Below are 27,667 nucleotides of genomic sequence, written 5' to 3' on the forward strand. Positions count from 1 at the left end.
GGCAGTACTGAAATTTGAACTGTGTTGCTAACTGCCCTGCCTTTCATCTCAAGACACAATAACTTTGAACTAAAATAATTATGTTTTTCTTGTTGTTTTCCACTCTGTCCCCACGTCTATATCACCATTACCCCCATCCCACGCCGCGGGGGTTAACTCCTCCTTCCTGTCCCTGCAAGATCAAAACTCCTCCTGGAAGCCCCGCTAGCTCTGTGTGCTCGCCTCCGTGGCAGATATCGCTATTGTACTTTTATACTTATTTGTATGATAGTTACTTCAATGTCCACTTCTTCCACGAGCCCCTGATCTCCTAGAGGGCCTGGACCACACCTAGTTTTTCTCACTGTTACATCTCCCTTGCCAGGCACATCGTAGGCGCGTAATAAGTATTTGGTGAACGAATGGCTTGTTCGGTGACAGTCCAAAGGCTGGGGGACAGGGGAAAAGCTCCTTCCTGCCGGGGCCCAGAGGGGTGGCGCTGATGGAAAAGAGGGTAGGAATAAGGCCTCCCGGAACGAAGCGCGCACCCGTAAGGCCCCTGCCAAAAAGACCTTCCTGAAGGCGCCGGAACTGCGAGAGCGCCAATGTTGGCCCAAGGCCTGACCTGACGATCCCAGGGACCCTCGCCCTAACCGGCCCCGCCTCCTGGGCCCCAACCCCAGACTCGGCCCCGCCCGAAGCTCCGAAACCTGGAGCCGGCCCCTGGCCCCGCCTCGGCCGACCATGGCCCCGCTCCTGGGCCTGCCTCAAACCCTCCCCAGGTAACGCCTCCCGAACTTAAGCCACATTCCGACCCCGTCCTCAAACTCCTCCCCGCTGCCCACACCCTGAACCCCTCGCTCCGTCTCGGGTTCGCCCCAAGCCCAGCTCCGTCTTGGCGCCTGAGCCTGGCCCTGACCCGCCTCCCAAGCCCTGGCTCCCTCCCCATACCGGCCCCTCCCTAAGCTCCGCCTCCCAGGGCCCGAGCAGCGCCTGGCCACGCCCCAGGGCCCGCCTCCTGAGCGCAGCCCACAATCGGGACTCGGCACCGCCTCCCGGAACCCGGGCCCTGGCGATGTACTACGACAGAGTCAACGCCCCGTCCCGGCCCCGCCTCCGGAGTCCTTCTCTTGGTCTGGCCTTAGCCCCGCCCTAAGACCTGTCCACTGGGCTCTGCTCCGAGTCCCACCTCCTGAACCCAATCATCGTTTAGCCCCGCCCTAATGCCCGCCTTCAGGACTCATCCTGCCCCCACGCAAGGCCCCGCCTCCAGGGCGCCACCAACCTGGACGCTTCCGAAGCCCCGCTTCCAGGATCGCCCTATCCTGGCCCCGCCCCAGGACCTGCCCCAGCGACGCTTATCCTAGCCCTACCCCAGGCCTCGCCCTCTTGGCACTCATCCGGGCCCCGCCCTCATAACGCTCATGTTGGCCCCGCCCCGGGGTCCGCCCCCACCGACGCTCCTCCTGGCCCTACCCCGGGCCTCGCCCCCTCTCTGCCCCGACGCACTGCCTCGGGCCTGCCCCTTCTTCAGTCCAGGCCCGGCTTCCGCCGGGTCTCCCGGCGACACTGCGGCCCCGCCCACGTCATGGCGCCGGAGGAGGATGCGGGGACCGAACTCTTGCTGCAGAGTTTCGAGCGCCGCTTCCTGGCGGCGCGCGCGCTGCGTTCCTTCCCCTGGCAGGTGGGCGGCGGGGAGCGCGGAGAGGCCCACGGGGCGCGGGGGAGTCCAGGGGCAGACGGGACGGGTCTCCGTGCTGAAGCCCCCGGCGCTCCCGCCACGTGAGTGCCTGGGCTCCCGACAGTCAGGGCCGCGCGTCCCGGTCCCCGTCCCCGGGGCCTGGCCAGAGTCGCTCGCACCCCTCCTGCCCCGCAGGCTAGCGGCGGAGGCTGGGGGCGGCTCCACGGTCTGCTGGGGGCCGACGCGCGCTGGGTGTGGGGTACAGTTCACGATCGTTTTCACGACTTTTTAAAGGCAGTAATCGTTCTGGTCGCTGGGACACAGCTGCCCTCGCCCATTCTAAAAAGTCAGCGCCCTCAGGACCGCGGGTAACCACGTTCTCCCGAGCGCGGTGACCAGGTCACAGGCTGTCCCTCGTGGCTCAGTGTTCTCATCTGTACATCGAGCAGTGCACAGAATCGGCTCATGCGCTGAGGCTCTCACGCCTGTGATGGAAGAGACAGAGAAGGGAGGAGGTGGCCTCTCGTCGCCCTGGGGACCTGCCATCCACAGCACAGGCGCATGGCAGGCAGCAACCTCCCTTCTGCCAGCAGAGGGGCTTCATGCACCCGGCCCCATTTGTAATTCATGTGTGGTGAGCTCACTGGGATGAGGCAGTTTGGATATCTATTCCTCCCTGAGTCTGCCCCATTTTATGGGTTGGTGCTTAATCATTTGCGTTATTCCATTGACATAAAATATTTAGCACTCAGAGATCATTTCTGGTCTGGAGAAATTTGTGCATTTTTAACCCAAAATAGAAACCTTCATAAAAGCATCATAGGTCTCCATTCAGTATTGACTATAATTGTTCACATGCCCATGCTGAATGCTAATGGGCTCACCCTGAACACCCACGAGGTGGGTACTATTATTATCATTCACATTTGACCAGAGGGATTGTTTGATTCCGGTGCAGTAGTTGAGAGTTCAGACCCAGGAGACAGCCTGCCTGCTTCGAATCCCAGCCGAATCCCTGGCCCTGTGTGACCTTGGGCAAGTGACTGCATCTCTCTGTGCTATTGTTTTCTTATTAATAAAATGGGGGATATCATGACACTACCTCTCAGGGTTGAGTACAAAAGCCTGTGGAGCAGTGCCTAGCTCATGGGAAATGCATGCTGGTGTTAACTAGTGTTTTTATTCAGTCTCCAAATGTCTAATAAATGCCTTCCGTGAGCCAGGCACCATGGATCAGCAGTACCCATGACAGATGAGGCTCTGCTGGCATGGGAGAGCCAGAGAATAAACAAATAAATGAATAAACAAGACAAGACCAGAAGTGGCTTTAAAGCCAATAAAACAGGGAAATGGTGAATGGAGCAACTGGGGAGAAGAGTCACCAAAGGGCATCAGGGAAGCCTTCCCCAAAGAGGTGGCATTTGAACTGGGGCCTGAGTGGTGAAGCAGCCAGGCATGGGAAGGGTTTGGGGAACAGGATATGCAAAGGCCCTGCAAGCCAGCGGTGGTTGAGGAACAACAGCGAGGCAGCCAGTGTGGCTGGAGTGGAGTGAGCAGGGTGGGCCAGGGGTGAGGGAGAACAGGCCAGAGAGAGGGATTAGGACCAGGTCTTGTAGGGCCTTTTACAGCATGGAAGGAGCTCTGAAGCAATGAAGTACCTTGCCCTGTGTCACATATGAGCCAAGACAGTCTGCCTAACTCGGGAGCCAAAGCTGACTGCTGGGCTTGAGGCCGCTGTTAAGAGGACAACATAATCCAGGCTGATATAGGCACATTCTGCATTTCCACTTTAACTCAGGTGGCAAGCCCATCGAACCTTGGTGCCATGGCTGCCCTGGTAATTCCTGGCCGACCCGTGCAACCAGGGAGGTGGCCCATGACCCAGGTGGCAGCTAAGTAGCTAGGACTAATGTGGCCAAGAGTCAGTCTTCTAGCCTTCTTCCTGTGACTCATCCATGTGCACCCTGTGACATCTGAAGGTCAGGCTTTCAGCCACTGTGGCTTCCACTTTCAACTGGCTCCACGTCCCCAGGGAGAGATCACACAACGCTTTGCCAACACATTCTATTGCGTGTTTAATGTTCCTATGAATGCGCCCTTGAGATTTCTCTCTCCGCTCCACACAGAGCTTAGAAGCAAAGCTAAGAGACTCATCAGATTCTGAGCTGCTGCGGGATATTTTGCAGAAGGTAAGAATCCCAGAGTCCCTGGGACTCATGACCCTGCCTCCTGAATCTCTCCGGAAGACCTGATAGAAGAACCACAGGTATGCTTGTACCCTTTAAAAACACCTCTGTTCAAAGAACAAAACCATTGAGTCACCACTGCAGGTGGGTGTCAGCACCTCCGACAGCTCTAGCTCTTTCGTTTTCTAAGACTTAGACATCAGAATATACAAAAATCTGCATGAGAGGGGGGAATCTAGGGAATGTTTTTTAAACTATACACAGCAAAAACAGAGATGACAGGTGCAAAACAGCTTCTAGCATTTGGGAGATGCTCAGAGACTTTCTTTTTTTGCATACATGAGACCTGTCCTGCCCACTCCTGTCTCTTCTAGACATAAATGGGCCCTTGCTTTACCCAGGGTGGGGTTTGGACTCAAGTGCATCTGCATGCAGGTGAGAGGCAGGATCACCACCTGGCCCAGCCACAGCCTGACCCTGGCCTTGTGAGCCAAGTGCAGATCACCCTGCATCCTGGGTCTTCACCTTCGAAGGGCCATGAGCCCTTCTGAAAAGACGAAGCAATAGACTCCCTCCCAGAAAGAAGCTCACCAGAAGAATACGTTTTCCGTACAAACTCAGGGGAGGCAGACATCCTCCACCCCCACCCGCCCAGCCCATCCTGGGAGCCCTGGTTAAGAATTCCTGTGCTAGAAGTGAACCAAGATCAGCCACATGGAAAAGATACAGCCACAGCAGGGAAGACTTTCAGAGCGATACAGGCACCCTGCTCTGAGTTTCACCCTGAACCTCACCCTCGTAGGTGGTGAAGCATGAAATGCAGGGAGAGCTGCTTTAAAACCCAGCAAAAGGCTGGGCACAGTGGCTCACACCTGTAATCCCAGCACTTTGGGAGGCTGAGGTGGACAGATCACCTAAGGTCAGGAGTTCGAGACCACCCTGGCCAACATGGCAAAAGCCTATCTCTACTAAAAATACAAAAATTAGCTGGGTGTGGTGGTGCACGCCTATAGTCCCAGCTACTGGGGAAGCTGAGGCAGGAGAATCACTTGAACCCGGGAGGCAGAGGCTGCAGTGAGCCAAGATCGTGCCACTGCACTCCAGCCTGCGCAACAGAGCAAGACTCTGTGTCAAAAAAAAAAAAAAAAAAAAAATGAAAAACCAGCACCAGCCTGAAGGGCCTGTGTGTTGTGTGGGGTACTTTGCTGCCCTTGGGCAGAATCTGCGTCCCTCCCAGCCAGCAGGCACTTTGGACCATCTCCTCCCTCCCTGCAGGCTCCTGTTTTCCTACCATCCCCACTCCTGCTGCACCAGTCCCTCTGCCCTCCTTCCCAAGTGCCAGGCCATGGCCACCTCGGAGCTTGCACCGGCTATTCCCACTGCCTGGAACTTGCTCGTCCTGCACTTGGCTTCTCTTGGATTTAGGTGGAGTGTCACCCTGAGAGTCCCCTCTCCCTCCATCCTGTCCCCAGGGACACACGCTCCAAGAGAGCAGGTGCTGAGTGGGCCTTCCCGCCTCTTTCATAGAGCCAGACAGTTGGCGATTGTCCTTACTGCAAACCCTGGTTCACATTGGCTCCCCTGGGAGGGAGGTGGTTAGGGCCCACATGCCCTGTGTTCCTGCTCAGAATGGGTATTAGAACCAGGCCATGGCCTGTGCTACTGCAGCAGGAGCATTTTTAGGAAACGGCTTATATCTTAAGACAAACTTAAGATGCATGGGGCCAGAACGGTGTGTCCATTTACATCTTTGCTGAGGGATTGGGTAGCCCAGAGTTTGCCCTCTGCTGTGTTGGCTTGAAGCTCATAGGAGACTTAAGACGGGGTCTCCCCAGCAACCAATGTTCTGTCCTTTGCTGTAGACTGTGAAGCATCCTGTGTGTGTGAAGCACCCGCCGTCAGTCAAGTATGTCCGGTGCTTTCTCTCAGAACTCATCAAAAAGGTCAGTTATTGGCAGTGTCCGCCCAGTAGCCCGACAGCATAGCCACCTGCGTGCTGGAGTCCCCATCCTTCCTGGGCCCTAGGCCTGCTTTGCAGACCCCAGCATGGCAGGCGCCTCCCAGGCAACCGGCTGCAGCTGGGTGTGACCCATGGGAGACAGTGCAGGGTGGGAATAAGGGGAGACCAGCGTCTCTCCCTCACTCTGCTTCCTGGCGTCTCCGCAGCAGCTGCTTCTCTGGGGCCCCAGCTCCTAGCATATGGATTCTCATTCCTACCAGGCTGGCCCAGCCCACAGCACTGGAACCCTCGCCCACACCCTCTGTCCTGCCCGCAGAAGGGTTTGGAGTTTCCTGTTCTTGTCCATCTCTGGGCTGCGCCACGGGCCCCTGTTGGAAGGCTTAGCTCGTCATACCTTTGGAACTAGTTCCCCTGGTGAATTATCCGCAATGATCCTGCTGGAATCAGCTCTTTCCTGACTGATACAGGATGGATTTTATTTTTTACGTATTTATTTATTTATTTATTTGAGACAGAGCCCCACAGTGTTGCCAGGGCTGGAGTACCGAGGCACAATCTTGGCTTACTGAAACCTCTGCCTCCTGGGTTCAAGCAATTCTCGTGCCTAGCCTCCCAAGAAGCTGGGACTACAGGCACATGCCACCACGCCTGGCTAATTTTTGTATTTTTAGTAGAGACAGAGCTTCAACCGTGTTGACTAGGCTGGTCTCGAACTCCTGACCTCAAGTGATCCGCCCACCTCGGCCTCCCAAAGTACAGCGATTACAGGCATGAGCCACTGCGCCTGGCCTAGGATGGATTTTAAAGATGGGCCCGAACATGCAGGGTTTGACATGAGGGAGGATGTCAGAGAGGCCATTCCTCAGTAGGCAGTAGCAGACCTGCTGAGTAAAAGGGCCACACTTTTGGCAAATAAACAATCCCCTGCTTCTCCAATACCCGCTTTCTCCCTAATCCTTCCCAAGGGTACATCTGTGGTCACCAGCAGGTCTGCCCTGTGCCACCAGCAGAGGGCAGCAGTCACCCAGTGTACCCTGCTGCTGCCCTGTGAATCCTAGGCTGGGGCCAGCCGTGGAGAAGCCGCCTGCTGACAGCCACAGCCTGCAGCATGGGCCGCCCTCCCACCTCTGCCTGGGCGCACTTAACAGCACCTTTGGTATTCCTCCTCTCTGTGTTTGATCCAAACACAGAGCTCTGTCATGGTCACACGACAGCTCTCACAGAATCCTTGTCTCCTGCCCTACACTACCCTAACCCTACCCTCTCAACACCTCTTGCTGAAGGCCCTTCCATCCAGGTTTCCCTACCTAGTGAATTATTTTTTTTTAGAGACAAGGTCTCTGTTGCTCAAGCTGTCCTCAAACTCCTGGGCTCAAGCAGTCCTCCCATGTCAGCCTCTAGAGTAGCTGGGACTATCGGCACACACCACCACACCCAGCAAAGTGAATATTTTATATGCCACCTGGCCAGTATTACACCATTCCGTCCCAAATCTCCCCTCCAAACTTGGTGAAAATCATCTGGCCATTTTTACAGATTAGAACGAAAGCAAACAAGCTCTCCCTCTGTCTGCCCCCAGCACGAGGCTGTCCACACGGAGCCTTTGGACGAGCTGTACGAGGCGCTGGCGGAGACCCTGATGGCCAAGGAGTCCACCCAGGGCCACCGGAGCTATTTGCTGGTATGAGAAGGGTACCCGCCTCCCCCTCACAGCCCAGATACCCTTTCTGCACAAAATGAAAACACGGGTGTGGGTTCAAATCCTGACTCACCCATTCTGCAGTCTTAGACATGAGGTCTGTTAACCTCCTTTCCTCAGTTTCCCTGTCTGTAAATCAAGCACTTCAACAACAGCATGGGGTTGTTGGGCATTTGTCCAGTAGGTAACACACACTACCTGCTTCACAAGGACCTGATGCCCAGTCCTCAAAGAATACTTGACAGGGCCGGGCACGGTGGCTCATGCCTGTAATCCCAGCACTTTGGGAGGCCAAGGCGGGTGGATCACCTGACGTCAGGAGTTCGAGACCAGCCTGCCCAAAATGGTGAAACCCTGTCTCTACTAAAAATAGAAAAATTAGGCCGGCGCGGTGGCTCATGCCTGTAATCCCAGCACTTTGGGAGGCTGAGGCGGGCAGATCACCTGAGGTCAGGAGTTTTGAGACCACCCTGGTCAACATGGTGAAACTCCATCTCTACTAAAAATACAAAAATTAGCAGGGCATGGTAGCAGGTGCCTGTAATCCCAGCTACTTGGGAAGCTGAGGCAGGAGAATTGCTTGAACCCAGCAGGCAGAGTTTGCAGTGAGCCAAGATCGTGCCACTGACTGCAGCCTGGGTGACAGATCGAGAATCCATCTCAAAAAAAAATAAGATAAAACATAGATACAGAAAACCACAAAGGAAAAACATAGCACACTGAATCATCACAAGGCAGCCGCCCCTTCATAGCCATACCTGGCCCCTCCCTGGCCACCACTGACCTGTGCTCCATCACCAGAATTCCATCGTCTCAGGAATGTTCGATGAATGGAATCCTGTGTGGCCTGAGATGAGCATCTTTCACGCCACGTGATACCCTTGAGGCCTGTGCAAGCTGTTGGCATGTCAACAATTAGCTGCTTCTCATTGCTGAGTGGTGATTGGTCCTGTCATGGTTTATTCAGTCATGGGGTGGATGGCTACTTGTCTTCTAAGCCCCTTGTCCTCTGATCGCTAGACTGATTCTCTCGCCCTCTCTCGGCGCAGCCCTCGGGAGGCTCGGTCACGCTCTCCGAGAGCACAGCCATCATCTCCCACGGCACCACGGGCCTGGTCACATGGGACGCTGCCCTCTACCTTGCAGAATGGGCCATTGAGAACCCGGAAGCCTTCACTGACAGGTGACCTCGGGGCACAGGGCGGGGCACCGAGGCAGGCTTACCCTGGTGCAGTCGCAGACATGGTCCGCTTTCCTTCTTCCAGGACTGTCCTAGAGCTTGGCAGTGGCGCCGGCCTCACAGGTCTGGCCATCTGCAAGATGTGCCACCCCCGGGCATACATCTTCAGCGATTGTCACAGCCGGGTCCTCAAGCAGCTCCGAGGGAATGTCCTTCTCAATGGCCTCTCGTTAGAGGCAGACATCACTGCCAACTTAGACAGTCCCAGGGTGACAGTGGCCCAGCTGGACTGGGACGTCGCGACAGTCTGTCAGCTCTCTGCCTTCCAGCCAGATGTTGTCATCGCGGCAGGTAATGCCCAGCCCCGGGCACCCTGCGCAGGCGGTGTCCTTGCAGCTCCACCCAGCTCTTAGCTCTGGGAGAAGGGAACAAGGGACGCTGTCGGGCATGGACATGATGGGGCTTCCAGAAGAGTTACTCTGGGCCTCCAGGGTGACAACAAAGGACAGGGGTGCCTCTTAAGGTGACCTTGAAGCCACAGCCCTCTTGTTGGGGACAGGCATACTCCCGTTACAGTCATCACCACATGGCTGTGTCCCAGAGCCATGCCCTGTGTCCTTCAGAGACCACAGGAGGAAAACAGCCACTTCTGGGACAAGGACAGGGCCCTTGAGAGAAGGTGGTGTTTGGCTGGGCCATCGGAAACCCCTCGCCCCTGCCGGCACACTCAGTCCCCTCTCTGGTCGAACAGAGCTCTGCCTGTGATCCTGGGTCCCAGCCCTGAAAACCACAGGCCCAGCGGTGGCCAGGGACACAGGCCCCCCGCTGCAAGCCAGCAAACAAATCGGCAGACGCCTGAAACAACGAGTTCACACGAGGGTCATGCTTTGTGTCATTCAAAGCCCTCTAGACAGGCTGAGAACCAGAGCTGTTTTTCCAAGGAGCGCCAGTGAGTCTGGAGACTTTTTTCTTTTGCTTTGGTCTTTTGCAGCTTTCTCTACTAAGGGTTCTCCTTTTTCACCCGAGTAATTGCGTTTCCATCTAATGGCACAAATGGTCAAATGGCATCTAATAGTCTCATATGACCGCTGCCTCTCTGGCCTCGCCCTGCTGCTGAGGTCAGCGTGACCTGGAACTTTCCGCTGGTCCCTTTCAGTAACCTGAAGCTTTCACTGTAGATGTGCTGTATTGTCCAGAAGCCATCATGTCGCTGGTCGGGGTCCTGCGGAGGCTGGCTGCCTGCCGGGAGCACCAGCGGGCTCCTGAGGTCTACGTGGCCTTCACCGTCCGCAACCCAGGGACATGCCAGCTGTTCACCACCGAACTAGGTGAGCCCCCACGCCCTCATGGGCCTGCAGGGTCCCCACGCTGTCCCTGCAAGACTCCAGTGGAAGTGAAAGAACTTGGCACCAGGGAAAAGCTAGGATGCCCCACACCCCCACGCCATGCGGGGAACTTGGGCAGAGGCTGGCGAGCAGAGTGGGCTCAGGGCATGGAGGCGCTTGGGGCAGGAGGAGGGCAGCTCAGCACAGGGAGGGAGGGTCTGAGCCCAGCAGCCCTACTGTGTGCTTCGGAGCAGCGTTCCCTAAGCCTTTGGGCCTCGGTTTCCTCATCTATAAAATGGAGGTGGCGGGAGAGGCAGTCGGGGTCAGGGCTGGACACAGCTGTGGCCTGCAGGACACTGGAGCACAGGCTATACAGGCAGATCCACCACGCCACTGTCCTGAGCACCCAGTCAGTGGAGGACGAGCAGGGTGACTATAGAGAAGGGGAACTGGCCCCACAGTGGAGCAGCCCCCAGCACCTGTGAGGGTGTGCTGTCATTGTCCCATCTCTCTAACAAAGACACTAGGGCACACGGAGGCCAAGCGACCCCCGAGCTCCCGCAGACTGCAGCCCAGCCGCCTGGCTCTCGCACCTCCACACTACACCCATGACCCCCAGTGCCACCAGCCTTTGCCCCAGCTCCCTCTGAGCAGAGCCCCTCCTGGCAACCGTGTGCACAGATGCACCCGCAGCAGCCTCTGCCTGCACACAGAGACACAGACGACCCAATGCCTGTCCACATGGGGCAGCCTGTTAACTACAGAGCCAACAAACAAGCCAGCACACGAAGGCACACTGGGTTCCATGAGAGTCCCGCACAACCTCGCACAGGAGGCTGGCCAGGCACAGGGCTCAGGCCTGTCATCCCAGCACTTTAGGAGGCTAAGGCAGGAGGACTACCTGGACCCCAGGAGTTCAAGACCAACCTGGGCAACATAGTGGGACCCCATCTCCACAAAACATACCAAAACTAGCCGGGCATGGTTGCACACGCCTGTGGTCCCAGCTACTCGGGAGGCTGAGGTGAGAGGGTGGCTTGAGCCCGGGAGGTGGAGGCTGCAGTGAGCCGTGATCTCACCACTGCACTCCAGCCTGGGCAACAGAGCAACACCCTGTCTCAAAAAAGCAAAAAAAAGGAAGTCTTTCTTCAGATACTTACGTGAAAAAATACCTGCAATATAGTGAAAAAAGCAGTGCCAAACAGCACATATAGTATAAGCCCCCACTCACCTTTTTTTTTTTTTTGAGACAGAGTCTGGCTTTGTATTGCCCAGGCTAGAGTGCAGTGGTGCCATCTCGGCCCACTGGAACCTCCCACCTCCCAGGTACAAGCTATCCTCCCATCTCAGCCTCCTAAGCAGCTGGGACTACAGGCGCGTGCTACCACGCCCAGCTAATTTTTGTATTTTTTTGTAGAGTCGAGGTTTTGCCATGTTGGCCAGGCTGGTCTCGAACTCTTGACCTCAAGTGATCTGCCACCTCAGCCTCCCAAAGTGTTAGGATTACAGGCATGAGCCACTGCGCCCAGCCCCATATTTGTTTAAAAAAATAATAATGATCACCCACACATGGTTGTGAGTACCTATATTCCCAACTACTCAGGAGGCTGAGGCAGGAGGATGGCTTAAGCCCAGGAGTTTGTGGCCACCTTGAGCAACATAGCAAGACTTCATCTCGACAAAACATTTATCATAATAATCATTTTCACATTAGTAGGCCTATAGGGGAAAACCTAGAATATATATATAGCAGGCTTGTCCAACCTGCAGCCCAAAACAAATCTGTAATCTTTCTTAAAACAGTATGAGGTTTTTTTGTGATTTTTTTTTTTCTTTTAGTTCATTAGCTATTGCTAGCGTTAGTGTATTTCACGTGTGGCCCAAGGCAATTCTTCGTCTTCCAGTGTGGCCCAGGGAGGCCAAAAGATTGGACATCCCTGATCTACACGTTAACATCCTTGGATGGCAGGATGATAGAGACTTCTACACGTTCATGTCTGTACTACTTTATTTTTATAAATACACATTTTCCACTCGTAACAAAAAACTGTAAATGAAAATCATCCCGGGTCACAGCGTCTCACGCCTGTAATCCCAACACTGTAAGAGGCTGAGGCTTTGGGAGGCTGAGGTGGGCGGATCACCTGAGGTCAAGAGTTCAAGACCAGCCTGCCCAACACAGTGAAACCCCATCTCTACTAAAAACACAAAAATTAGCCAGGCATGGTGGCGCACGCCTATAATCCCAGCTACTCAGGAGGCTGAGGCAGGAGAATCACTTGAACCTGGGAGGCGGAGGTTGCAGTGAGCTGAGATTGCGCCACTGCACTCCAGCCTGGGGAACAGAGTAAAACTCCGTCTCAAAAAAATAAAAGAGGCTGAGGCAGGAGCATCACTTGTGGCCATGCGTTCAGGACCCCATCTCTACAAACTAAAAAAACTACTGGCATGGCAGCACGCACCTGTCATCCCAGCTACTTGGGAGGTGGGAGGATTGCTAGAGCCCAGGAGTCGAGGCTGTGGTGAGCGATGACCGTGCCACTGCACTCCGGCCTGGGTGACAGAACAAGATCGTATCACTCTGGCTAACGGCTCTTCAGGCATCTGTGCTTATCAGAACACCAGCCCCTTCTAAGCGTTTTGTGTGTGTGTGTGTGGTTTTGTGTTTGGGGTTGTTTGTTTGTTTTTTTGTTTTCTTGAGATGGAGGCTCGCTCTGTCACTCAGGTTGGAGAGCAGTGGCACAATCTCGGCTCACTGCAACCTCCGCCTCCTGGGTTCAAGTGATTCTCCCGCCTCAGCCTCCTGAGTAACTGGGATTGCAGGCACCCGCCATCGTACCTGGCTGATTTTTGTATTTTTGTAGATGGGGTTTCACCATGTTGGCCAGGCTGGTCTCGAACTCCTGACCTCAAGTGATCCACCTGCCTCAGCCTCCCAAAGTGTTGAGATTACAGGCGTGAGCCACTGTGCCCGGCTGCTTTGTAAGCTTTGTGAAGAGTGGATTGACTGAGCAGCCAGGTAGATGTGGATTCAGATCTCTGCTTCTGTCTCACTGTGCCAAGTGCTGGAGCAGACACGGGCAGAGCGTGGAGAGCGGCACGGTGCCTGCTGCTAGCCACTTCTATGCAAAACCAGATTTCTGGTCCCATCCTGGAGGCCAATTCTAGGTACCTGGATGGGCCTGGGAACTTGTGAACCAAGTAAACTGACTTGGACACCCCCCCGCCCTGCCAGGCCTGTCCTAGCAGCCCCACACAATAAGCTAATGTCCCCAAACACCGCCATCCTGAAACACATGTGCTCTGTTTCCAGGCCGGGCTGGGATCAAATGGGAAGCCGAACCTCGTCATGACCAGAAACTGTTTCCCTACGAAGAGCACTTGGAAATGGCAATTCTGAACCTCACACTGTAGGCCTCACACACGCCTTCCAACATGACTGTGAGAATCAAGTCATTATCGTGGGAAGAATTTTTATATGGGAAAGCGGATAAAACTTTCATTGGACTAGAATGTTTGAAGAATGTTAAATTCCAAACCAGGAACCAGAAACTGCCCTCTAATAAGACATTGGCCGTCTAAGCGTGGGGGTGCCCCCTTTCTGCCAGCAGTTCTAGTTCTTAAGAAAATCACCATAAATCAGACATGAAAATTCTGGCTCCAAAAATAGCATTTTCTTTGCGCAAATAAAAACGTGTGTATCAAATATGCTGTTCCCCCAACGTGGACACACTCGGTTCCTCACAAAGCCAAGCCCGCTGCAGCTGCCACATACCTGGGCTTACGATGCAGCAGGTGCTGTTTTTCAAGACAGGAATCAAAACGTTAGGAACACGGCAGAAAGGCGACACCTGGAGTAAGGACACAGGCTAAGGAGTCCTGCAGAGGTCATGGGGAAGTCACAGGACAGTAATATGCTAGCAGGGGCATGGGGCGTGAAGAACAGAAGAGAGGAAATGTTTCTGAGCCTCCAAAGAAGAAATCAGGGCCAACCACAGCTTCCGGGGTCCCAACCAATTCATTCCCCAGGCGGCACCACTGCCGTCATTTCAGCTACTGGCCACTGGGAGGCGCTGCTTGAAAGGGTTTGCCCTGAGACTTCCAAGAAGCTGTAGGGAGGGCAGCAGGGGTCCTGGGGTTTTAGCCTCTGGCCCAGGAGTCATGTGTCCATAACCAAAGGGAGCACAGTCTGCACCCAGCTCTCATCCCATCGGAGCTGCTCCGACTCCCGCAGGTTCTTCCGGAACTGGTTTAGCTTGCCCGCAGGATCGGGAAAGTTTGAGAAAAGCGTCTGGGAAAAAATAAAGAGCAGAGCTTACCTCATTGCCTGTCCCCACCCCATCCCAGGTCCCTGACCCAGCAACACCCCTTCCCAAGTCCCTAACTCCCTCACTTGGACTCGAGAGCCTTCACGCCCCAGCAGCGCTTTGCCTCCCACTTGACATCACGCTTTCTGGAAACTTCCCTACATATCCCACTTTCCCACACTTGGTGCCCTGGAGCACCTCCTGGCCTCTACATGCTGTGCCTTCCCCTGGAGCACCCTCCTCTCGGTCTCTGGCCAACACAGTCCCACGCATCTGTGCGTAACAAGGGGGTGTCGGTGTTCTTTTCAGCCTTGCTAAACTGTCTGAATCCAGCCCACAGCCTGTTTGTAAGTCAAGTTTTATTGGAACAAAGCCACACCCCTTCATCTACAGATGATCTGTGGCTACTTTCACACCACAGCACCAGCCTGTTTGTAAGTCAAGTTTTATTGGAACAAAGCCACACCCCTTCATCTACAGATGATCTGTGGCTACTTTCACACCACAGCAGAGTCCCATGGTTCTGACAGAGACTGGGAGACCCAGTCTAAATGACTTCCGACCTAGACCTTTACTGAAAATCCTGCCAATCATTCTGTTGGCAAGAATGATGTGTTACTTTTTGCAACAAGAAACAAGTAACCTTTGCAGAACTCCACTCATCTTTCAAGGCTGGTCCTAGAAGCTCCCTTTACCCGCCTACCTGATCCTGATCACTTCCTGAACTGCAGCCCGGCCCACCGGCTCCAGCATCATTTGTGGAGTGTCAGCTCCATAAATCCAGAGGGCAGGTGGGGGTATGTCCTAACTTTCCCCAGCCGGGACGTACCGAAACGGGATAGCAGAGTAGGCCGGCCTCTGTGACCGCTGCTCCCTCCCTAGCTTTTCCGCCAGACCCCACATGGTCCCACCCTGGCTGTGGGTGGCAGGAATCAGGGAGCGGGGCTCGGTGCCAGTCTCCAGAACCCTCCCCGCCCTGTCGTGGTGGCAGACGTGGCTACCTGCAGCTGAGCTGCCAGTTCCTCTGAGTCCTCAAAGACTAGGCCGTTTTCTTCATGTTTCACCAGCTCATGTAAACTGCAGGGAGAACCAAGGGAGCCTCAGAGCTGCCTGGAGGAGACACCAGACCCCTGGGGTGCCCACCTAGGCTACCACCCAGGCTACCACCCCACCCCATGCTCAGGCCAGGCTGGCGTTGTGGCTTCCAGGAGCTAGTTCTGAGATTTGGCATCCGAAGGGTAAAAAGACCTGGGAGGGTTGCACATCAAAATGGCCAAACCGATTTAAGGAGGGAGCCGTAAGGAGGGTTTGTACCTTCTGTGCTGGATGCTCTTCACGGACTGAAGAATTATTTTTGCCTGCTTTTCTTAACTCCATGGCCATGGAACAAGTAAAGGCAACCCCCTGGGGACTGGCTCAGCACGTAAAAGATGACTTTTCTAGGGCACCAGCTATGATCCCCACATTTCCCTGAGCTCAGCTTACACGAGGGGCGCATATCCCTGAATCCCACCGAGAGGCCGGCTCCTGAGCAGGGGCCAAGGACTCAGCTTACGCCGGGGCTACTACTTCTAGAATCTCTTCTAATGCCGCCCTTCCAAACACCCGTCTGTGCTGGTGGAGTGAGGCCAGAGCATGACACTCATTTAGCTGATTCAAACCCACCATGAGCTTGGCCAAAAGGGACATGGCGGAAGAGAAAGGAACAAAGAAAACCATGTAAGCCTGCAGGCAATTCCTGCCAATTCTACTCTACTCTAGGAGCAAAAGCCCCAAATGGAGTTCTAGTATTTAAGATGCTTTTTTTTCATATTAGGTTGGTGCAAAAGTAATTGCCATTTTTAGTGGCAAAAACCGTGATTACTTTTGCATCAACCTAAATGTAACACGAGCTCTAAATGGAAGCCACTGACTTCAGGGAGGCTCAAGCCCAGCCACAGTAACCTCAGGGCTCCTCCTAGTGGCCTCCAGTGTGTGCTGGACTGACCGAGGGGCAGGGCCTCACTGTGGGCAGCTCGCTCTGCACTGCGTCCCCCTCAGCGGTGGATCTGCGAAGCTATCCCCAGAAAGATTCAGGTTCTGCTCCTACCACTTGAAGTTCACGGCACACACAGGCAAACAGCACCCGAACATGTCCACCACCTTCATGGGCAGGTCCAGGCCACTGGAGGACGTGTGCAGACAGACACCCAGGTCTGCCGACCCTGCTAGGCAAGAGGGGTGCGGTCAGAGCGCTGGCCTCTGCCCTGGGAACACAGATCCTCCCAGCACAGTGAGGCAGCACCCCCCAAGGGGAGTGAAAAACGGAAAAGGCCCCCGACAGCCCCAAACACAAGTGGCTTAAGCTGGCCAAGCAGCCACACGGCCCGGCTGGGACATCTGAAAATGGAAGTTGACACTTTTTCTACGTAACCACAATTTGGTTTTTTTGTTGTTGTTTTGTTTTGTTTTGAGACAGTCTCACTCTGTCACCCAGGCTGGAGTGCAGTGGCCCTATCTCGGCTCACTGCAACCTCCACCTCCCAGGTTCACCTCCCACCTGTAATCCCAGCATTTTGGGAGGCCAAGGCGGGCAGATCACCTGAGGTCAGGAGTACAAGACCAGCCTGGCCAACATGGTGAAACCCCATCTCTACTAAAAAAAACACAAAATTAGCCGAGCGTCGTGGCAGGTGCCTGTAATCCCAGCTACTCGGGAGGCTGAGGCAGGAGAATCACTTGAACCCGGGAAGGCGGAGGTAGAGATGAGCCAAGATCGCACCATTGCACTCCAGCCTGGGCTATGACAGTGAAACTCCGTCTCAAAATAATAATAATAATAATAATAATAATAATAAACCACAGCACACCCACCACAAACCAGCTGTCACCGTGAAAATAAAGCAAAATAGCTTAACATTTCTAAAGACGAGCCAGGGCCAGGCGTGATGGGTCACGCCTGGAATCCCAGCACTTAGGGAGGCCAAGGCAGGAGGATCACTTGAGGTCAGGAGTTCGAGACCAGTGTGGCCAACATGGTGAAACCCTGTCTCGACTAAAAATACAAAAATAAGCCAGGTGTTGTGGCAGGCTCCTGTAATCCTATAATCTACTCAGGAGGCTGAGTTGGGAGAATCGCTTGAACCCAGGAGGCGGAGGTTGCATGAACTGAGATCGTGCACTCCAGCATAGGCGACGGAGCGAATCTGTCTAAAAAAGAGACTAGCTAGAGAGTCCTGCCAGGAAAAGGCCCTCAGCCTCCAACTGCTCAGCTCACTCGCTCACTCAAGGCTGGCAGATGCGGCTCTAGAGACACACCAAGACCAAGCCGACTCCCCACTTGGAGAAATCAACGGGAAAGAGACGGAGGCGAGGGAGAACCATCTCACTGGCAGAGGCGACGCTGTTTGACACGTCGTCCCTGTACCTCCCAAAGCCACTGCCCTCCCACACCTGGGCAACAGTGGCCCCAACCCCAGGCCCAGCCCTCCTGCGGGAAGGAAGAGGACTGAATGGAGGGCGTGGCAGGCTGAAAGGACGTGGCCTCCTCAAACCCCTTAGTAAACAGCCTCTGGGGTCACCTAGCAGGGAGGGGCTGGCACACCAGGAAGCAGCCTCCTCCTGGGAGTTCAGCCAGAGGTGTCGGCAGCAGGCCAGGCCCTGTCCCTTTTGTCCCCAAGTGGCCTCCAGAGCCACCTTTTCAGAAAAATTCCATTCCACCCACCTGTTTCCCCCACTGAAGGCCCCGCGTCCTCCCTGAGCCTCCTGCCAGCCTCTCACCTAGAAGGAGGGGGTAGTCCTCAGCCTCCAGCCAGGGTGTGCAGACCTGGACGTGCTGGAAACACTTCTGCTGGATGAGGCGGCTGTAATACTCCCTCAGAGGCCCTTTGCCTTCACAGAGAAGAGCAGACACTGCCATGGACCCATCTCTGTCCCTGTCACATGGCCCCAGGCCCAAGACTCCCCCCTAGGAGGGATCCCTTTTCCAGAAGCCCCACCCCTCGGCAGCTCCAGCCAGGCCCCATCCGGGTCGTTCCAGAAGCAACCCAGGCGCCCCAAGCCCTGCAGGGGTGTGCACCCTGACCCGAGGCACAGCCCTGCACCTGCAGCCAGCTGCCTCGGGCTGCAAACACAGCGGGGTAAGCACTGGCCTGGCACCTGACCGCCCACTAGATGGACCCAGCCTTTTGTCTGTGTTGTGCACAGGGGACACGAGGACTCTCCCTGCCCTGCCACAGCCCCCAGAGCTCATAGCGTGGGTTCCAAGCTACTCCTGGGAGCCTAGAGGTCAGAGGAGGGAGGAGAGCAGGACCAGTAGCTGGCCCGGACCCTGCCTCTTCCCACACCGCTTCTGCTTTTCTCCTTCTTCACTGAATCACCTCGAAAGTGCTCAGAAGCAGTAACTGTGGGACAGGGGCTCTTCCGTTTGAAAAATTAAAAGAGGCTTGGTTAAGGCACCAGTGACGAGGCCGGGCACTGGTTCGTGCCTGTAATTCCAGCACTTTGGGAGGCCAAGGCGGGTGGATCACCTGAGGTCAGGAGTCCGAGGCCAGCCTGGCCAACTTGGTGAAACCTCGTCTCTACTAAAAATACAAAAATTAGCCGGGTGTGGTGGAGGGCGCCTGTAATCCCAGCTACTCGGGAGGCTGAGGCAGGAGAATTGCTGGAACACGGGAGGCGGAGGTTGCAGTGAGCCGAGATTGCGCCACTGCACTCCAGCCTGGGCGACAGAGACTCTGTCTCAAAAAAAAAAAAAAAAAAAGACACCAGTGATGTAACAACGACAACAAAGAGATGCTTGAAAACTACTGAGAGTAAAAGCCTGGCATCTGCAGATTCAAATCTGGGCTCCCTGCCTGGCGATGAAACCCTCTGAGCCTCAGTTTCCCCCATGCCAAGCGGTATAAGACCCTATGGCAGAGAGCTGCAGCGAGGATTACGGAGACAAGATCATGGGAAGCACAGGATAAAGGCTGCATGCCCCTCCCCCTCCGCCATCCCCCAGCCAAACAGACACCCAGGGCCCCAGGCGGTACCTGTTATCACACAGACGAGAGAAGGAAGGTTGTGTCCATCAAGAATCAGTTGTTCAAACTCTGTGTTTAAAAAAAGAAACAAGTCTACATGGAATTTGTGATAGAATTTTTTTTTTTTTTCTGACAGAGTCTCGCTCTGTCACCTAGGCGGGAATGCAGTAGCACGATCCCAGCTCACTGCAACCTCTGCCTCCCGAGTTCAAGTAATTCTCCTGCCTCAGCCTCCCGAGTAGCTGGGATTACAGGCGCCCGCCACCATACCTGGCTAATTTTTGTATTTTCAGTAGAGACAGGGTTTCGCCATGTTGGCCAGGTTGGTCTCGAACGCCTGACCTCGGGTGATCTGCCTGCCTCGGCCTCCCAGAGTTCTAGGATTACAGGTGTGAGCCACCACGCCCATTCAGAAAAAAATTTTTAAATAAACAATAGCCAGAGTCACCTGGTCAGGCAGAGAAAGGGCACTGCTCCGGCGGGGAGGCCACCAGGCTCTGTGAGACACTCTCCTGGAGGGGGCATTTCAGCCTGAGAGCCTGGTCACTCAGTGACCCAATGGGGATTCATAGCAGCCCACCTCCAGCACCCCTGCTGTCCCCAGGCTGCCCCACCCAGTGGACAGGGACAGGAACGTGCTGCAGGCAAGGCAAGCAGCTCACAGCCCAGGGGCCCCCAACAAAGCCAGAGCTCCTCACCGCAGCCACACACCTACTTTCTAAAGCTGCCAGCAGGATGGAGAAGTCTTCATCCTCTACAAGAAGAGAACTGAATGTCAGGGGCCTGTTTCTAGACACCCCTCTTCCAGCTCACATGCCCTCCCCTTCTCACTGAGACCGTGGTGGGATGGGGGCATGCAGGACTGGCAGGGGTGAGGAGAACACAGGTTGGCCAGGTGCCCGTCACACCAACCCCAAGTGCCCCAGGGGTCGTGCAGACCTGTCCAGCTTGTGCTGCTGACCAGCAGGGCTGGCCGCTCACGGAGACGCGTCACCAGCCCGCTCCCAGCGTACCGCTCCGTGAAGGCCGACCGTTCCGTGGCTGGGTCCTCAGGTTCTAAGCTGAAGAAGCAGAAAAAAAGCCTGTGAGAGGCCACAGAGCAGGCCCAGGACCCAGGATGGGCATCTCCTGCTGTGGTGAGGCCTGCAGGCTCCGAAAGGTTGGGGTGCCCGGCCGCATCAGCTGTACCAGGCCACCCCTGCCATCCGAGGCCTGGGCTTGCTTTCTCTAATATTGATGCTGGGTGCTAAGGTTACAACAGCAAACAAGACTAACTCATTCCTTTCCTCCACGGGACTTACTGTCTTATCCCCTGGACTCAAGATGAGGGTGCTAGGGTGCCCTCCCACACCACCCCAGCTTACCGAGGGCACACCTCAGGGTGTGTGGACCTGCACAAAGATTCCCTCCTCAGCCCCATGAGACACCCCAAGGGACACACAGGTCCACAGATCCTGCCACAGGCCTGGGAACCCACCAGCAGGAGAGTAAGACAGCACTGGGGTCCACAAACATTTCTTAAAGGGCCAGAGAGTAAATACTTCAGGCTTTGTGGGCCACAGGTTCTCTGTTGCAAAACACAGTTCTGCTGCTGTAGTTCAAAGGCGGCAGCAGACAACTCAGAAGGGAATGAGTGTGTTGTGTCCCAGTGAAACTTGATTTACAAAAGCAGGAGACTGGCCTGTGGCCTTAGTTTGCCAACCCCTGGATGAGTGGGTTCCCAGGTCTTCAGTGAGAAGGGGAGAGGCCAGGGCAGTAGCAAGCAGGAGAGAAGGCAGCTGAGGATGGGAGACCTACCGGGCCCTGAACGGAGAGTGCATGCCGCCCAGCTTCATGAAGAGCCGGTGCTGCATATCCAGAGGTGTCTCTTTAAAGAAAGATGCCGGCTTGTCGTAGACAGTCACAGCCCTGCAATGAAATCATGGCAGGGCTATTGGGAGGGCTGAAGAAAGGCCTCAGGAATAGAGGACTCAGAGGCTCTAGGAAAAGAAGGATGCTTGGGGAATCCAAGTCTCAGACGATGACAAGAAGCCTTCCAATTACTTGGGAATGCACAGAGATGTCCTAGGACCAAAACTGCCTGGACCCCCTGGCTGGATGGGAAAGAAACTCTGCCCCTTCCTCCCCCGGCTTCCCCAAACCAGGGACCACCTCCCAGGCCCTCAGTATTTCAAACTGCCTCGCCAGCACGGCCACAGCAGGCAAGGCAGCTCTCATTGCAGCCAATCAGGGGCCCTGTGCCTCTCACAGGCCACGGTAGTCCCAGGCCGCCGTAGTCCCAGGCCTTGGTACCTGATGCGCCAGTTCTCCGCCAGGTCTTCCCGCATGGCATTGGTAACACATAGGTTCAGGTGGGACAGGCGCCCAAAGAACCTCTCATACCTGAAAAGACGGATTAGCAGTCAGCAGAGCCCTAGACAGGCCTCCGCTACCACCACCACGTGACTCGACATCCCTCAGCAGAGAAAAGGCCGCAGAGCTGGGAAAGTCCATACTCCCTGAGCCCCACCTTTGCCAGTGCTCTTTCTTTATGCTGTACACACCTTTCTTTATGTTGTGTCATTTGTTGGCTTAAATGCAATCACTTTGAAAGGAAACTGCGCTCCAACCTGGGCAGCAGAGTGAGACTCTGCCTCAAATAAATACATACAAATTAAAAAAATCAATAAAAGGACACTGTGTATCACTGCCAAGGTGGACATCCTCTCTCTTGCTATAAAAGGCCTCACTAGCAGATCTCAGCCACCCTGTGCTACCACTGCAAAGGCTGTAAGGCCACGGCTTGCTCTCAACGTGGGGAAAAGGGATTCAGTGAATGCTGTACACGTTCTCTCCTAATGGAGACTGAGCCCTGATCACAGGGGAGAGCCGGAACAGGGCATGAGCGATATCGCCGCCAGGGTATCATGGCCTGTTCCTCTCTCAAGATGCAGAGAAAGCTCGGAAATGGGGTTGCCTGGGACGACATTTTGGTCCTCACACTTAGCTGTGTGGCAAGAGGGTAATTGTTCTGAGCCTCAGTTTCCTAACTTGTAAAAGGTACACCCTCCTGAGGTGCATGGAGATTGAACGAGGTAAAATACAAAAAGGTCTTGGCCGGAGGACTGGCATGCAGCAGGTGCTCACCATTAAGCATTTTGCTCAGTTTGCTCAATTGAGCTGTTTGCTGCTGCTGTCACCACTGGCAGTGAACAAACTCATCAGGGCAAAGGTCACAGCCAGCCAGTGGCCCAAGGCTGGAAGTACACACAGAGGCTGGACGTGCACACAGAGGCTGGATGTGCACATGAAGGCTGGCTGTGCAGAGTGTAACAGACATGTTATAGTCAGGCTCAGAGTACAGCAGACGACCTTCCCAGGTCCACGTCCCACTGCTACCACTGGTCCTTCTTCCCTCCCTGTCTCATCAGCTACAGCAACTATGGCCCACTTCTCCAGCTCCCAACAGCAGCCCTGGATTTCAGTTTGGGAATCTGTCCTCACACACCCTCTGTCCATGGGATATGGATGCTCCTGAGACCCAGCTCTTCTGCTGGAGCACTTGCCCCCTGGCCTCAATAGGCAGATCAGAGGAAGGCAGGTAACCAACATGAGCCAATCAGAGAGGGCTGCCCTCCCCACAGAGCCTAGGTGGGGACGAGAGCTAGGAGAGCGCCGGGAACCACCACCAGAAGGGCGTGTGGAGACAGACAGGAGCTGGGTCCCAGTGACACTGCTGAGCTCGAAACCAACCATTTCCCCAGACACTTCCATTTCATGGGCCAAAAAATGTGGTCCTTTGCTGAGGGCTGTTCCTATCACTTGGAACCAGCATTTGGCCTGATTCACCAGCCTCACCCCGCCTCCTGCAGAGCACACAGGGAACCAGCTTCCAGAGGCCCACCATGGCCCTTCTTCTCACTCATCCTTGAGTGGTTTGGGGCACGGTATTTTACCCTCTTCCCAGACTCTCACCACTTGGCCAGCAGAACGAGGGGGTGGTTGGGGCCATGCACCAGACCCATGATGGAGTAGCCATAGTTGTGCCAGTCAATGACGAGCTTGCTTCCACAAAGGCAGCCCACGAACCAGCAGACAGCAATGCTAGGCAGACCTGGGGGGTTCTAGGGAAGATAGAGACTTGAAGAGGAGGAAACCCAAACTATGCTCGGCAATAAACCAAGTAAAAATAGTCACAACACACATGGTGATGAGTCTATTTCCTTCACAGAGCTCTTGATAATAAGCAGAAGAAAGACCCTCTCCACCACCAAAATAGGTGTAAAAACTCATAAAAGAAACAGAATGGGCCAGGTGCAGTGGTTGATGCCTGTAATCCCAACACTTTGGGAGGCCAGGGCATGAGGATCATTTGAGCCCAGGAGTTCAAGACCGGCCTAGGAAACACAGTGAGACCCCATCTCTACAAAAAATTTAAAAATTAGCCAGGTGTGGTGGGACACGCCTGTAGCCCCAACTACTCAGGAGGCTGAGGAGGTAGGATCACTTGAGCCCAGGAGGATGAGGCTACAGTTAAGCTATGATTATGCCATGGCACTCCAGCCTGGGCAACAGAGCTAGACTCTGTCTCTAAAACAAACAAACAAATAAAGCCAAACAAACAGAACCAACATGAAAAGTCCAAGATCATCAATAATCAAGGAGGCAAAAAACAGAACAAAGAGATGGCATTTTTCACCTGTCAGAATGCAAATTCTAAAAAAGTCTAACAACAGCTGGTGACGGTAAGCATGGGGGAGAAGAAGCACCTCCAACTCAGCAGTGGTCAAACTGGCCCAACCTTACTCTAAAGCTATCCAGTAACATACACATCTTTAAAATGCATCAACTTTGACTACACAATTCCATTACTAGGAATTTATCCTAAGAAAGAAACTGGACTTATGCAAAAGGCATATGCTCACTGTGCTTGGAGCTGCACTATTTGTAAAAGTAAAAACAAAATCAGGAAAAATCTGAGTATCCATTAACATGAGACTAAATACATGTAGTATGGTACATCACATATTGGAATTCAAGGCTGCCTATTAAAAGAGGAAGGTGTGGGGCGCAGTGGTTCATGCCTGTAATTCCAGCACTCTGGGAGGCTGAGGCAGGTGGACCACCTGGGGTCAGGAGTTCAAGACCAGCCTGGCCAACATGGCGACACTCCATCTCTACTAAAAATACAAAAATTAGCTGGGCGTGGTGGTGGACACCTGTAATCCCAGCTACTCAGGAGGCTGAGGCAGGAGAATAGCTTGAACCCAGGAGGCGGAGGTTGCAGTAAGCCGAGATCACGCCACTGCACTCCAGCCTGGGCGACAAGAGTGAAACTCTGTCTCAAAAAAATATATGTGTGTGTGTGTGTATGTGTCTGTGTATACATATATGTGTGTATATATATATACTACAGAACCAGACTGACTACCTACGTTCAAATCCCCTGATTCCACCACTTCCTAGCTGTATGGCGATGGCCTACTTACAGAGTCTTTCTGGGTCTAGGTTTTCTCACCTAAATGAGAACAACCTTAAGAAACAGGTTCTTATATTACCTAAATATAATACTTCTTAGGGTTACTGTGAGGACTAAATGAGTTAATACATGGAAAACACTTAGATACACAGTCAGTACAATGTAAGACTATCTGTAATGACACAGCATGGATAGGTGCCATAAATAGACACATACCATAGGCTCCTACTCATGTCTTTAAACGCCTATACACACAACACACACACACATATGAATATGCAATTTATTACCAATTTGTGCATGTTTAAAGACTCACATCTTTAAACTTTTATACACACAACACACACACATATGAATATGCAATATATTACTAATTTGTGCTGGAAAATAAACTGTTAACATGGTTCTCACAGAGGGAGGCAGAGGCTGATACACACCTGGAGAAAGATATAGTCACCTGGCTCCCTCCACATCAACTTCCACAGCAAGTACATAGCCTGAAATACAACTTTGACTCCGTACTGGAAAACTCGGGGCCCAACTGCAAGTCAGAAAACACCTGTGACTACCAAAGGAGCGTCTGGCAATCTGCAAGGCTTTTCAAACAAACACCCCCTGCCCCCAGCCCATGGATTCAGAGGATTCTGGAGTTGACTGCATCCTTACCTGCAAGACTCTGAAGTTCTGTCAACCCCACAATCTGAATTCTGTTGTTCTGCAGGAGCTCATCATGGGGTTTGGAGTCTGAAAATGAGAATGATCCCTTTAATGTACCAGCAGCAGCAATCTAAAGTCAGATAATCTCCCAACTCGGGCTGAATCACGAAGACTGTTTTGGAAAGTAAAATATTTCAAAACCCCTCTCTGTTCCTCACTAGCCAGAACAGAGAAAGCGGCCAATTCTTGTTCAGATTCCTCTAGATAGCCCACAGAGAGAGGGCCTGAATCTTACCTACGTTCACTTAACACGATGCCTGGCAAACAGTACGTGCTCAATTAAACGAATCTAGATTCTCTGGATAGTGGAATTTTCCCACCACAGAGCCATCCCTAGGAAGTCCCACTCTACCCCATCACCCTAGCAGACTCTAAACAGGGATTAACGGCAACTAGTGCTGTTCCCACTTCTCCCTGAGATGGGGTTGAGCTACCCTCTCAAGATACCAACGTGGAGAATAATGAAGGAGCAGACACCGCTGCCCTGCACACTGTGGGTAAAAGATGGACATGAAGAACAAATGAAACATTTGTCTGCAGAGCGCTGCGTTGAGAGATGAGGAATGAGATATCCTGTCAACTCAGACATAGCTTGACAAGGGTAGCTGCACACAGACGTAGCTACCAGCACTAGCCCTGGAGTCCCATGCACCTGGGTTCCACTTACTAGGAGAATTACGTGAGACCACGCAATGGATTCACTTAACACAGTTCTGACACGTGGCAAGATTAACGCCGGCTATACCTACTGATCCACCCAGGAAAGGCTGGGCAGAACCCGCTCCTCCAATCTCGGAGATCTGCCCAAAGGCGGCGACAAAAGGAGCACTTCCGCCTCAACTCCCCAGGGCGGTTAGAACCAAGGATCAAAGGATGAGAGAGCATCTTCCCTCCCAGACCCTTGGCCACTCACTGCAGAACCCCAGGAGGGTCACCGAGAAGCCGTGCATGGCCAAAGACAGTGCGTGGTACTGCATACGGGGGCTGCGGCCCACGTCGCCCAGCACCACGGCTACTACATGCCGGGCCGCTCGCCTCCGCCGCCAGCGCTTCCATCCTCCCAGCAGCAGCAGGGGCAACAGCAGACACAGCGCCAGCAAGACCAACCAGGACGCCGCCATCTTGGCGGGCCCGCAACAGTCACGTGACCGCGCTTCCGCGCACTGTGCGCAGCCGCAGACCGAGCCTCCGAAGTGGGCCGAGAGAGGGCGAGATGGGGACGCGGTTCCCCAAGACGGGGCCAGGGAACCCCCCAGGAGCCCCTGGGGCCAAGATTTATTAGTTGTAGTAGTACACACGCACATACACCAGATTCCCTACACAACAGTGTATTTCCTCGACTAAAGTAAAGCTGTTACTGTATTGGGACATACGGATAAGTCACTCAATCTCCCTTGAAGCCTCAGTTTTTGTTCAGGATGGTTGGCACCCGCTTGAGGGGTTGTCAAGGATTAGCAGAAGTAATGACAATGACAAGCTTCCCCTGGAACCTGGGTTCCCAGCGGTGCTCCCAAGGGGGTAGAAATGGTTCTTGGGGAGCAAAACATCCTTACCCTTTTTATGTATAAAGCACAGATATTGATACAATACACAAGCCTGCAGTATATCTGCAGTATTAACATTTCATGAATGCGCTGAAAGCAGTGGCTTACGCCTGTAATCCCAGCACTTTGGGAAGCTGAGGCAGAAGGATCACTTGAGCCCAGGAGTTCAAGACCAGCCTGGGCACCATAGTGAAACCCCATCTCTACAAAGAATACCAAACAAAATGGTGGTGGCGTGTGCTACTCGGGAGACTGAGCTGGGAGGATCACCTGAGCCCAGGGAGGTCGAGGCTGTGGTAAACTATGATCACACCACTGCACTCCAGCCTAAGTGACAAAGCGAGACCCTGTCTCAAAAAAATAAATAAGTAAAATAAAATTTCATGGGACAGTACATGAGGAACCCTCATCTTCGGCCATTGGGAATGTAAATGGCCCAGCCACTGTAGAAAACAGTTGGTGGTCCCTCATTAGGTTCAACATAGAATTACCACATAACCCAGCAATGGCATTCTCAGGTATACACCCAGGAGAATGAAAAACAAGTTTCCAAACAAAAACTTGTAAACAAGTATCAGCACTGTCCACAAGAATCAAATCGTGGAAACCACCCAAAGGCTCATCA

The 27,667-nt window shown here is 53.9% G+C and overlaps 2 protein-coding genes across 3 annotated transcripts; one reads left to right on the forward strand and one right to left on the reverse strand.

Annotated features, from left to right (window-relative positions):
• Positions 1–1,505: 1,505 nt before the first annotated feature.
• EEF2KMT (eukaryotic elongation factor 2 lysine methyltransferase) lies at positions 1,506–14,333 on the forward strand. The gene is made up of 8 exons (XM_010353874.2): positions 1,506–1,663; positions 3,787–3,849; positions 5,709–5,789; positions 7,386–7,487; positions 8,555–8,688; positions 8,771–9,036; positions 9,864–10,013; positions 13,324–14,333. Exons 1-8 carry the CDS (start codon positions 1,568–1,570, stop codon positions 13,422–13,424), a joined length of 993 nt encoding a protein of 330 aa, XP_010352176.2. The 5' UTR covers positions 1,506–1,567; the 3' UTR covers positions 13,425–14,333.
• ALG1 (ALG1 chitobiosyldiphosphodolichol beta-mannosyltransferase) lies at positions 11,680–26,654 on the reverse strand. 2 transcript variants are annotated; one of them, XM_010353873.2, is made up of 13 exons: positions 26,412–26,654; positions 25,448–25,525; positions 25,219–25,322; positions 23,278–23,426; positions 21,616–21,705; positions 21,121–21,231; positions 20,263–20,384; positions 20,039–20,077; positions 19,333–19,392; positions 18,077–18,187; positions 16,407–16,521; positions 15,319–15,394; positions 11,680–14,301 (listed from the first exon to the last, which is right to left on the reverse strand). In XM_010353873.2, the coding sequence occupies exons 1-13, from the start codon at positions 26,617–26,619 to the stop codon at positions 14,170–14,172; spliced, it is 1,395 nt and encodes a 464-aa protein (XP_010352175.2). In that variant the 5' UTR covers positions 26,620–26,654; the 3' UTR covers positions 11,680–14,169. The 2 variants fall into 2 exon arrangements, with proteins under 2 accessions (XP_010352175.2, XP_030780527.1); XM_030924667.1 differs by lacking the exon at positions 15,319–15,394 and having other exon boundaries at positions 14,193–14,301.
• Between the last annotated feature and the right edge of the window lie 1,013 nt (positions 26,655–27,667).

The sequence above is a fragment of the Rhinopithecus roxellana genome, chromosome 20 (genome assembly GCF_007565055.1).
Source record: "Rhinopithecus roxellana isolate Shanxi Qingling chromosome 20, ASM756505v1, whole genome shotgun sequence".
In the NCBI taxonomy this organism is placed as follows: domain Eukaryota; kingdom Metazoa; phylum Chordata; class Mammalia; order Primates; family Cercopithecidae; genus Rhinopithecus; species Rhinopithecus roxellana.

Coding starts and splice junctions, on each gene's coding strand:
- ALG1 (XM_010353873.2), bottom strand. CDS start 26,619: ATGGCGGCGTCCTGGTTGGTCTTGCTGGCGCTGTGTCTGCTGTTGCCC. Junction 25,526..26,411: donor GACCCTCCTGGGGTTCTGCA/GTGAGTGGCCAA, acceptor TCTCATTTTCAG/ACTCCAAACCCCATGATGAG. Junction 21,706..23,277: donor CTCGTTCTGCTGGCCAAGTG/GTGAGAGTCTGG, acceptor CCGTCTTTTCAG/GTATGAGAGGTTCTTTGGGC.
- EEF2KMT (XM_010353874.2), top strand. CDS start 1,568: ATGGCGCCGGAGGAGGATGCGGGGACCGAACTCTTGCTGCAGAGTTTC. Junction 1,664..3,786: donor TGCGTTCCTTCCCCTGGCAG/GTGGGCGGCGGG, acceptor CGCTCCACACAG/AGCTTAGAAGCAAAGCTAAG. Junction 8,689..8,770: donor CCGGAAGCCTTCACTGACAG/GTGACCTCGGGG, acceptor TCCTTCTTCCAG/GACTGTCCTAGAGCTTGGCA.